Source organism: Ornithorhynchus anatinus, chromosome X5 (assembly GCF_004115215.2).
Source record: "Ornithorhynchus anatinus isolate Pmale09 chromosome X5, mOrnAna1.pri.v4, whole genome shotgun sequence".
In the NCBI taxonomy this organism is placed as follows: domain Eukaryota; kingdom Metazoa; phylum Chordata; class Mammalia; order Monotremata; family Ornithorhynchidae; genus Ornithorhynchus; species Ornithorhynchus anatinus.
In genome coordinates this window covers 33394584-33406392 of record NC_041753.1, presented here as the reverse complement: position 1 = coordinate 33406392, position 11809 = coordinate 33394584, and the positions used below count along the sequence as shown (strand labels likewise).

The 11809-nt window shown below is 41.5% G+C and overlaps 1 protein-coding gene across 1 annotated transcript; it reads left to right on the top strand.

The window, feature by feature from the left end:
* The first annotated feature begins 4034 nt into the window (after nucleotides 1–4034).
* On the top strand, nucleotides 4035–11126 carry LOC114807863 (cyclin-dependent kinase 4 inhibitor B-like). The gene is made up of 2 exons (XM_029054605.2): nucleotides 4035–4619; nucleotides 10511–11126. Exons 1-2 carry the CDS (start codon nucleotides 4425–4427, stop codon nucleotides 10778–10780), a joined length of 465 nt encoding a protein of 154 aa, XP_028910438.1. The 5' UTR covers nucleotides 4035–4424; the 3' UTR covers nucleotides 10781–11126.
* Nucleotides 11127–11809: the final 683 nt, after the last annotated feature.

The following is an 11809-nucleotide window of genomic DNA, read 5'->3' as shown; positions in this document are numbered from 1 at the left end:
AAACTGTAGGGGAATTTATTCAGCAGCTCTACACACTAATCCTGACATACTGCTGGCTTTTAAAAGAGTTAGAAAAGAGGCACAGAAGTGACATTTGAATCAATTTTAAAGATTATTGAAACTGTGCTGACAGGGGGCTCCTGTCACCAGTGGCCAGAACCACATAGTGGCAGGTGGTCTCTCTATGTAGAGCTTTGGTTTTACAGCTGCTTTTTGGAGGTGGGAGGAAAGTACTGGAGCAGGCTTCCACCCGGAATAGCTTCACACAACACTCCTCACCCTTCCAAGTCATTTATGTCAGCCCTGTACACTGTATGCATATTACTATTAACAGTTTTATTTAAACCTTGAATTTTTCAAACTCCCTTTCCTCTACAGTGCTCAAAAGTGTTACACTTTAAGCACTTGACATTCACCCCACCCTCAGCCCCAAAGCACGTATGTACATATCCTTAAACTCTCCCATTTCCCCCCAAGCAGTGTGGCTCAGTGGAAAGAGCGTGGGCTTGGGAGTCAGAGGTCAGGGGTTCTAATCCCGGCTCTGTCGCTGGTCAGCTGTGTGACCTTGGGCAAGTCACTTAACTTCTCTGTGCCTCAGTTACCTCATCTGTCAAATGGGGATGAAAACTGTGAGCCCCACGTGGGACAACCTGATCACCTTGTATCCCCCAGCGCTTAGAACAGTGCTTTGCACCTAGTAAGCGCTTAACAGATACCACAACTTATTTTTATTTATTTTAATGTCTGTCTCCCCCAGGTCTGTAATTTTTGTGTGTGTGTGGGCAGGGATCGTGTCTACCATCTCTGTTGTACTGTACTCTCCCAAATGCTTAGCAGAGTGCTCTGCACACAGTTGGCGCTCAATAAATTCCATTCACTGATTGATAGACATCAAACACATATTGAGTCAGATTAGTTTAGTAATTCCAGAGAGTGATCATTTTTTGGAATTTTGGGAAGCTGCATTTATTCTTTCAGGCCACTAAATTACCACTTAGAAATCCTACTTCTGGGCACTAAATGATGGCAAATTTACTACAGCCATTTCATATTTTCTCCTGATTCCTATGCATATTTCTTGCCATGACTCTTTTCCATCTTTTTAAAATTCCAACAGTATGTCGACTTCAGTCTTCATAGCTGCTGAATAAATTCCCCTACTGTTTCAGCTGTCCACTACTTTCCTTGCCTACTTCCCCTCCGAACTGCATGAACATCAACACCAGCTGCTGTGTTCCACTACAGAGACAGCTGCTCCTTCTTGATAGGTAACCCATCTCAAGTATCTATAGTCCATATGTACTTTAGTGGACAATAGATTCTATTATATTAAGTGCAAAGTATCATCTGGTTAGTTAGATGATAGAGAGTTCTCTTGCGGGAAGAGGTTTCGTATTTCTGACCATGTGCGTTTGTCAGGAGAGAATGTCGTGGATTGAAAACCTCTTGAGTAAATAAATTGCCTTTTTTTCATTCAATGTACTGGCACAAATAAGTTGCCTCTCTGTAACCCGGTGTACTAACACAATAGTCCTAAATGACCAGAGTGGCTTTATTACTGATTGCTATGGCTGACCACATAACACTCTCTGTATGTGCATGAAAGAACCCGTTTGGGGGACCAGGGTGTGGGCCCTTCCCTTGAGTCCTACAGTGATCGTGCCTGAATTGTTTGTACGACCACCCGAGCGTCTGGGGAAGGCGCTGTCCGCGGTGCTGGTGGCTCCCCACAATAGCCTTACAGTGGTTTTCTTCGTCCTCCACTAAGTAGCCTCCCCAGGCAGGCCCAGGTTGTTAAGCATCCTGTATGGACTTTTGGCAGTTTCCCAACCTCCTTGCTCCTTTCTTTTACACCTCTCTTCCTCACCCATTCCCCTTCTCCTTGGTCCGAGGTCTCTTTCTGAGGGGACCACAAAACCTCAAAACCCTTCAGGAAGAGACCCTGGCTGCTGGAATCCAGCAGCAGTGAGGAGGCAAGGCAAAGTTAAACACTTTAGTAAATACAGGGTTAAGTTTCGATATCCTCCAAAGTCTGTGGGGCTTCAGCAGTAGCAGGAATCTAACTGCACTTACCAGAAGAGCATAGCTAGCAGTTCCTGGTTTTGCATTACATGGAGGGCAAGGTAATATGGAACTCTCATTAGCAACCCAACACCCCCCCCCCCCCCAAAACCCCGCGCGCCCAATATTGCTTACCAGACGGATCAAACTTGAAAAGAACTGGGGATCTAGGGCAAATGATTATATGATTCATATTGGTGATACTTTACCCAACCTCCACCCGTTCTCTTTTCCACTCACTGTGCTAGCTAGCTTTTTTTCAGGATCAATCACTATGCTGATGCCCTCACCTCCCTATTCCCTCCCTTTGTTTATCCTCCTCCCCTCCCCTCCCCCGTCCTTCCCACCCCGCCTTTACAGAGGATTAAAACTAGCTATCAGAGTTAGATGTGCAACTTGCAAGTAATGCAAGTAATGCAAGTTAATGCAAGTCAGAAACTGTAGTAATGACCTAGTCTTGGAGATCCCAACACAAGGAAACAATATCTAAAACTCCCTCGACTACACAGTCACAGAACCCTATTCAGGCCAAACCAGTTTCACTGTTAGTCCCATTCCTTTCACAAATGCATTCACCAGTCTATTCTTCATCTACATGGGACATTGGTGTAGTTGAGACATAATCTATATGTTGTCAGTTTCCTCTACAAAACAGCATTCACTGTTGTTCACTGTTGAGGCAATACGCATGTTTCTTTAACACTGAATCTGCAGAACTGGAAGGCAAGAGACTAAATACTGTACCTCGGATTTTAAAAGCCCTGAAAATTTGGGGCTTTAAATTCCCGGGAGAGAAAAGGAACTGCTCAGCTGTTTCGTGACAGCACTAGAACCACACCCGTGTTATCAGGCTTCATTACGATTGCATGAATTTCCTTTATTGCTTTGGATCGATAAAATCCCAATGCCTTGCCAAGATTTTATAGCTTTAAATGGGCGAAGGACGAAACAAGGAAACTGCACTGCACAAACGTCTTCTTGAAAAGTAAAATGTACTATACAACATTAACTTTCAGAGACACTTGATTCTTTCCTGACCTTTTTTTATTTATTTATTGGATCAAGCTTCAATATCATCTCCATGTTAATTTAAAAAGAACTCCAGTCACATGTCAAAGTTTTGGGGCTTTGGGTTTTTTTTTTTTTTAAAAAAAAAAAAAGGACTCTCGAGATTTTCAGGGTTTCTAGTTGACCGATTTGAACATGAAGATACATCCATGTGAATGCATGGTTTCAGGAGAGCTTGTGATAATTCAAGCCTATCAAATGACCTAGAAAAAGAGATAGATGCATGACTGTCTAAACGTAAAATATATCCCAGAAAAGGAGAAAAATGAAAACACCTCCCTAAAACTAAAACATTTTCTGACGGATTGAGGTGAAGGAGGGAAGGAGGGGGGAGGGAGGGGGGAAGAGAGGGAGTGGGCCGAAGTGAGGAAGGTGACTCTATCCCCTCTTCCCTCCCCGTCCAAGAAAGCAGTTTGCAGTGAAGTCTGCGGGCGGAGGGACTATTGGTAGGCCCGCCGGAGAGGGTAGAATGGAGGGAAAAGTGGGGAAAACAGAAGGGATAGCAGATGAAGAAATGGGGAGGTGAGATATTTCCAGCATCTAATGGCTGCGCCATTCGACTCGGAAAAGGAGCTGAAGCGCTCCGGCTCCCGGCAGCATAACAAGGTCTCGAAGACCCGGTTGTCTCGGCGCATGCGCCCGGGGCCCCCGAAGCAAGTCCGCTCCGGGAACGTTGCCGGGTCTCTGCCGTGATGTCAGCAGTTGATGAAAGCCGACAAGTCAGCACAAGTCAGGACCTGCCTACGTTGTGGGTGGAGCCCTAAGAGGCAAGGCAGGCGCGGCCCCAGCTGGAGAGAGAGAGAGAGAGAGAGATAGAGACAGAGAGGGGGAAAGAGACGGGGGGGAGGGGGAGCGAGAAAGCGGGAGGGGGGCGAGAGAGAGAGAACGCGAGAGGGAGAGGGGGAGAGAGAGAGAGAAAGAGCGATCCCTCCCAGCCTCCTCCCAGGGCAGCTTCCCACTTCAGTGGCAAGGAGAAGGAGAAAGAGCTCCTATCAGGAGAGGCCAGAGGCAACCCTGCAGGAGACGAGGGGAGCGTAACCGAAGACCTGGTCGATCCCAGCGGATCGCCCTGCCTGGGAGGCTGCCGTTGGTGATCGAAAGCCCGGGTCCGGGTGACCGATACGCAACATTGGTCGCGGCAGCGGGCGGCGGCGGCAGGACAAATGAGAGACCTGGCCCTCGAGGGGGCACTTTAGGGGAGACCTCGACCTGCGGACTGGGGGAAGGAGAGGGAGAGGGAGCGGGAGGCTGCCGGGAGGGACCCCGAGGAAGTGACCACGAGCAATCGGCGGTGGATGTTGGTGGCAGCGAGACGAATGCGAGATAAACAGGCGGAGGCACGGGGAGCCGGAGAAAGGGGCATGTTCCGCTGCAACGTTCCCGATCTGGCGGACGCCGCTGCCCAGGGACAAGTGGAGATGGTGCGGCAGCTCCTGGAGGCTGGAGCGGATCCTAACAGTGTCAATCGTTTTGGGAGGCGGCCGATCCAGGTACTTAGGGCTACCGTCTGTTGACCGGTAGGGGGAGGGAGACGCGCAGGAGCCGAGGCTCCGTGTTGTTGTGTAACTTTCGCGGCCTTAAAACGTCTTCTGGCTTCGACTACGCGTTTTGGGGGGCGGAGGGAACGGCTGATCAAACGGAGGACAAAAGCTTAGTAACGGAATATCAGAAAGGTGCCTGTTCGTCCCACCTAACCATTCCCATTTTAGGAGCGAGTACATATTCTCCCTCTGCAGGGACGGGAGCGGTGGGGGGCTTCATACAGGTTACAGTGACGGGCCATTTGCGCAGGTATCCTGAAAAGGTTCCGAAATTCAAATGAAAGACTAAGGATCGTCTTACATCTGAAAAACTGTGAGAGCAGAGAAATGGCATTTTTCATTATTTTATTTCCAACTGTAAAAGGAAAGCCATTTTTCTGACAAGCTCGTCCTCTAGTTCAGCAAATGGGAAGGGGTACTCCTAAACCCCGCTGGAGAAAAGTGGGAGAGGGCAAAGGGTTGTTTGACAGTAAAAATAATACAGATCTGGAAAATAGCTCAATCTCGCTTGGTCAACTGGGTTTATTGTATTATAAAGGACTTAGGTGGATGCTGTGCTAGTAATGAAACAGTGCATATCTTATCAGTAAACGTCCATAAGTCCAGAGGGTTTTAAAATAGCACAGAGCTAGTTCTGAAAGGCGTTTTCTAATTTGCAGTTTTATTTCATTTATCCTTACTGATTTAAAATCAGTACTCTTTTTAGATTGGCATTCACTCTGAGGAAACCTTCCCCCGTTCTCTCCCTTTAAATGCTTTGGGTCAAATGGACACTTGCTCTTTTATTACCCTGAATATATGAGACCTAACTGATGATGAAAGCGGTATTTTTTATTACCATTCCCAGACTGTGGTTTTCAAGATCCTTTCATGCTCCTTCCTGGGAGGGAAAAATCAAGTTTATAGTCTGGAAAATTATTATTTCTCTGAAGAAATATAAATATTTTATTTAAATATGTTCTTAAAATATTTAATTCTTCTGAAAAAATAGTTATTTCTAAGTATTTTGGCATCTAGAGTCTAGTTTAGAATTTACAGGTGTTTTTTTTTTTAAATAGTCTTGTTTTCAACTGTAAGTGAAACCCCTCCCTCTCTCCGTTATGCAGTTCATCCCACCGTTCTGTGTTTCTGTTATGCGTTTTACGAGGAAGAAAGTGGCACTTTCCAACATAAAAATAAGACACTTGGAAATATAGATATTGTTTAACAATCATTTTGAGTATATTTAAAAGTCCCCTCTCCAGAGTGGGTGGGGAGAATAACCATTTTTTTCCCAGGATTATTTATCTGACATTTGCTTTCGTTGGCTACTTAAAATTATTAAATGAAATGTGTACTTAGTAAACAGAAATTTGGTTATTTGTAGTCTGGGATGTCAGAGCAGGTATTCTGTTGCAGAGTGCTCTGGTGACCTGAGACTTAATGTAGGTGGCTGGTCGAGAGAAGAGCTAAAGGTGTAGACCTACAATCTGTTTTACATGTTTTAGGGTTGTATTCATACCGTTGTACTTTGCTTTAATAATTTCTCTCCAAGTTTTTAATCATGCAGAGAATTAATTTAGAAATCATTAGAGTGTAATCATATCATTAACATCTTCCAATAACCAAAAGTGGCATGATTGAATGACTTTATTAACCCTTTCTCTCCTCTTCAAGATTTGCTCCATAAACTACCATTCATACTGAGTACACACACACACACACATAAATATATATATATATTTACAGATATTCCTATAATAGAATATATGTGGTATATATGTGATATATTGTATGTGGTATCATATATGGTATGCATGTCATGTGATATGTGTAACCTATTACATATACACATATAATACATTATATACATATGTATATAAATATATATATATATATGATGTGTGTGATACTATATTTTTACCTAATATGAATTGTTGTAATTTATGGGGCAAGTTTGAAAGAGAGAAAGGGTTAAGTGTTAAATTATAATATACTTTAATGTTAGCAATTTTATCCATTAAATAATTATAAAATTATGTTGTGTATATGGTATGGTATATATCAAATGAGATGTATCACGTAATATATTGTATTACATATAATATAATGCATGATCATATATTATGATTATATCATATGGAGGGGGTTATTGTTTCCTATAGGGTATTATAGACAATAATAATACTGTATATTATTGTGTATACTATCATATATTATAGGACATAATCTATCATACCATTTCTTTATTATATATTGATTGAATAATCTATTCTATCTCATTACCATAATAGATTAATATTATATAGTATAATGTGCTATGAAATATATAAAATTTGCCCTATAAATGACAACCGTTCATAATAGGTAAAATATAGTTGTACTACAATATATCTCATGTGCTCATTATAAATTGATATGTATATTAATTTTTACATATGTGCAAATTAGATATGTTATTTTAAGTTGTGAGTATGAGTGTGTGTGTGTATATATATGGAAGATGGATAAAATTACCAGGTAGTATAGAAAATGTAGGAGTCCTTCATTACTTCTCATATTTAAATGTAAATACCAATTTAATGAATATGCACATATAAATATATTAAATATATGTTATAATTTAACATCTGATACAGAATTTATTATAATATGCACAGTGTGGTTACTATACTATATATGATACTATAGTATACTATGCCATGACATAAAATATGACATATATGAAATGTGATCATGTGTAACATGCTTACTATAATGCATACATTATATATTACCACAATTTCATGTTATATGTCATAATATACACTATGATAGAAGGTAAGATATGGCATTAATATGATGTAATATGTGATAGTTGTAATATTGGTGGAAATCAATTTAAAATCGTGTAAATCTAATAGTATGTAGTAATATGCATGATATATTGTGATCATGTATGATCTATGATGTCATATATTGGGTGATATGGCATTTATATTCAATTAGTTTTTAATATAAGCACTATATTCATGCATTCTGTGTAATATATGACATAGCATACTATCATTTTAAATGATGCTATGAACTAAGAGCAAAATATAAATTAGATCATTAAAATTAATACAAATGAATCAGATGGGTAAAAATAAGATTAATAAGGAATGTAAAAATAATAAAATAAGTAAATTAAATGATCAATAAATAGAATAGCAGAGGAAAAGATTAAATGATGTGCAAAATAAAATGTCAAAATGCATAACAATAAATAAAACAACATAGCAAAAAAGGCAAAATTAAAATAATTGATTAGATAAATGACAAGCAAATAAAATAACACTAGGAAGCAATAAAAATGAACATGCAAAATAAAAGTAATAGAATTAATGTATAACCCATAAGCTAGAGACTATAAACTGAATGTGAAGTATAAAATATAAATGACCAGTAAATAAATTAAAAGGTAAAGTGAATAAGCAATTTTTTAAAAATAAAGTAAAATAAATAGCCAGCAAATAAAACGGGGGGAAATGAAATGAATAAAAAAATTTAAAAGTAAAATAAATCAGTAGCCAATAAATAAAAATAAGACAAGGAAATATCAAAATGAATAAGCAAAATAAAAAGAATAACATAAGCAAAATAATCAAATAAAAGGAAAGCAAAATACAATGAATAAGAAAAATAATAATTTAAGTTAAAGAACTAGTAAAAAACGACAGGGACAAGTAAAATGAATAAACAAAATAAAATGATAAATCAAGTAAAATAAATAAGCAGTAAATAAAATGTCAGAGAAAAATAAAATGAAGAAAAAAAAGAAATGTTAAATTAAGTAAAACAAATGCCAGTACATAAAATGACAGAGGATAATGAAATGAATAAACAAAATAAAAATAATAAGTAAAATAAGTAACAAGTAAACCAAATGACAGAGAAAAACAAAATGAATAAACAAAATAAAAATAACTAATTAAAATGAATAATCAGTAAATAAAATGACAGAGAAAAATAGAATGAATAAACAAAAGTAATAAATAAAATAAAATAAATACCCAGTAAATAAAATGACAGAGAAAAATAAAATGCATAAGCAAAATTAAAAGAATAAATTTTATAAGATAAATGAATAACCAATTAATAAGGCAGATAAGTCATAAAATGAATAAGCCAAATAAAAATAAATCAAGTGAAATAAATAATAATATAATTCAAAGAAAAAATAAAATGACTAAGCTAAATAAAAATGATAAATTAAGTAAACAACCAGTAAATAAAATAACACATGGAAAAATAAAATGAATAAGCAAAATAAAAATAATAAAATAAGTGAAATGAACTAATCACCAAGAAAATCAAGTAACAGAGAAAATATAAAGCAGCAAAATAAATATACAATGAATAAGTAATGTAATGATGTAATATAAGAATCTATCTCATAATTGTATAATATTGCTTACTATATTTAAACTGTACATATAAATATTATTGCTTGGTTCAAACTTTTTAACTCAGTATCTAAAATAAGAGAGTACAACTTATTTATTCGCTGGATTTTTTTAACCTCTTCCAAAGCAAAAAAAAAAAAAAGAGAGAGAGAGAAAAAAGATACAAATGACACTTGGGAGAGAAATTATATTTGTATCTTTTTTCTTTTTTTTCTCCAATTACCATAGGGAAGAAAAAGAACAACAACCAGATCTAAATGCTTTTCATTTATTCCCGCTGAGAGGCAGGAAAAGAGCTGGAATTTTATGAAATTTGGAAATTCTCCCTTTTTTTTCAGTGCTTATGAGTCCTTAGTAGCTAGAAGAAATTGGCATCTATTTTTAAATGTGGTAAATCACACATTCGCTCCAGTCGGTCGCATCCATTCACCTGTACAACAGGTTTCCCTACCAATTAAACTGGGAGCCCCTGGGCCTGTGTCTAATCTTCTTAGACGGTGTCTACCCCCAGCGTCTAATACAGTGCTTGGCACAGCGTCAACGCTCGACGCCTACTATCTTTAATCGTATTCTATCGATCGTTCAACCCATAGTATCTGTGGAGCGCTTACTGTGCTGCAGAGCGCTGTGCTCAGCGCTTGGGAACGACCAGCACAACCGAGTTGATAATCACCATCTCTGCCCACGGGGAGCTTCCAGAGGTTCCTCTACTCCCATCCCTCGCTAGTCCCTCCCGTCGTCCTTGCGATTTTCTCTGAGTGTATTATAAATAGAGCTACAGTTTTTCAAATCGCAAATATTTGTGAATCCCCAGTCAGCAAGGGGGACGAGGGGGCAAGGAGCCACGCACACGTTCCAGCTGATCTCCCGGAGGGCGAATGAATTTGCCCACGGGCATCATCCGGATTCCATTTTAATCACCATGGCATTCTTTAAGCCCTTACTATGTGTCCATAGTTGATTCGATCGTATTTATGGAACGCTTGCTCTGTGCAGAGCCCTGTACTAAGCGCTAAGGCGAGTACACTAGAACAAAAAACAGGTACATTCCCTGCCATTCATGCATTCATTCAATGTATTGATTGAGCGCTTCCTGTGTACAGAACACTCTAGTAAGCGCTTGGAAAGTACAATTCGGTTACAGATAGAGACAGTCCCCACCCAACAACGGGCTCACAGTCTAGAAGGGGAGAGACAGACAACAAAATAAAACAAGTAGATAGAACACTGCCGCGTTTAAGGCTCTGGGGCGAATGAGATTGGACATAATCCCTGCCCCACATAGAGCTCAATAGTATAACGGGGAGGGAGAACAGAGAGATTTCCATTTTCCCCCCATGTTGGGTGGTAAACCTCTGAACTACTGCGTGGGGGGGGGGGGGGTCCCCGGTGGTCGCGGCGAGCACTGACGGCCCCCCTGTGCATGTCCCACAGGTGATGCAGATGGGCAGCACGGAGGTGGCGGAGCTGCTGCTGCAGCACGGCGCGGAGCCCAACTGCCCGGACCCCACCACGCTCACCCAGCCCGCTCACGACGCCGCCCGCGAGGGTTTCCTCGACACCCTGGTGCTGCTGCACGAGGCCGGGGCGCGGCTGGACGTCCCGGACGCCTGGGGCCGCCTCCCCGTCGACCTGGCTCTCGAACAAGGGCACCACCACGTCGCCAGATACCTGCGCGCCGCATTCGGGTTTGAAGGCAGCTAAAGCACCTTTCCAGCCCACCGAACCCCCCTTCCTCCCCCCCCCCCCCACTCCTCCCCGAGAGCTCGCTCTCTCTCCCTAACCCCTACGAACCAATGGCAAAGAGAATCGGGGGGCTAGCATGAACTCCACACAACTCCACTTCCCCCTCCCTTCTCCCATCCCTGCCCCATTCCTACTGCCCCAACCTCCAGCTTTTCTCCACCCCCGATCAGGGCAGGAATGCACCTCTCCATCGCAGCGAGGCGGAATCCACCCTACTGGGAGGAGGAGGAAGAGAAAGAATTATACGTAGCATCGCCCCCAAATCTAGTGCCAAAGGAATCCGAGTTGGTGGGTGGTTTGAGGATTCGTGGGGGGGGGGGGGGGGGGGGCTATTTTTATGATCCTTGGATTTTGTTCTTTGGAGGAGGAGACTGGCGGGAAGGGGTGGAGGGAGGCGAGTAATTTCTTGTTCTGGATCCCCAAATAGAGCGGATTGTAGCCACAGGCCACAAATACGGTAGAGTAGATAGTTTCTCACTAAAAAATAGAGAGCGATAGCTGGGGGGAGGGGGGAGGCCTCGAAAAAGAGGGCGACAGTATGGGTTCGCTCTGTTTCAATCCGGAGAGACCCCCCCCCCCACCCGCCCGAAGTGCTGGACACTCAGTGCCCCCATGGACACGCGATAGGGTAAGGACCGGGAAGGGCTGCAGCCGGGAGGCAGGGAGAAGGTGAGGAAGTAGCTGGGGGGAGGGTAGTGGACTGCTGCTCGCTGCCAAGCCTGGGAGATCCAGAGAGAGGGTGTTGATGTTTCCATGGCAAAGGGGTCAAGTGGTATTTTTCAGAAAATGCAGCAGGCACCCTGCTCAAAAGCTGCATTCAGGGTCACCTCTTGGCGATAAGGGTGAAGGTTATAGGGTCAATTAATTATGCAAGGCCAAACATTGTAGCCTTTGCCTACGTGTCCCATAAACTTAAGCCGAGTGCTGCAAGGTATCAGTCTCTCAAATGAAAAGGGGGGGAAAAATAGCTTGCTATGGTAATGACTC

Excerpts from the sequence above, each read along its gene's own strand:
- LOC114807863 (XM_029054605.2), top strand. The coding sequence starts at position 4,425 with ATGTTGGTGGCAGCGAGACGAATGCGAGATAAACAGGCGGAGGCACGG. Across the intron at positions 4,620-10,510 it reads TTGGGAGGCGGCCGATCCAG|GTGATGCAGATGGGCAGCAC; the intron begins GTACTTAGGGCT and ends CATGTCCCACAG.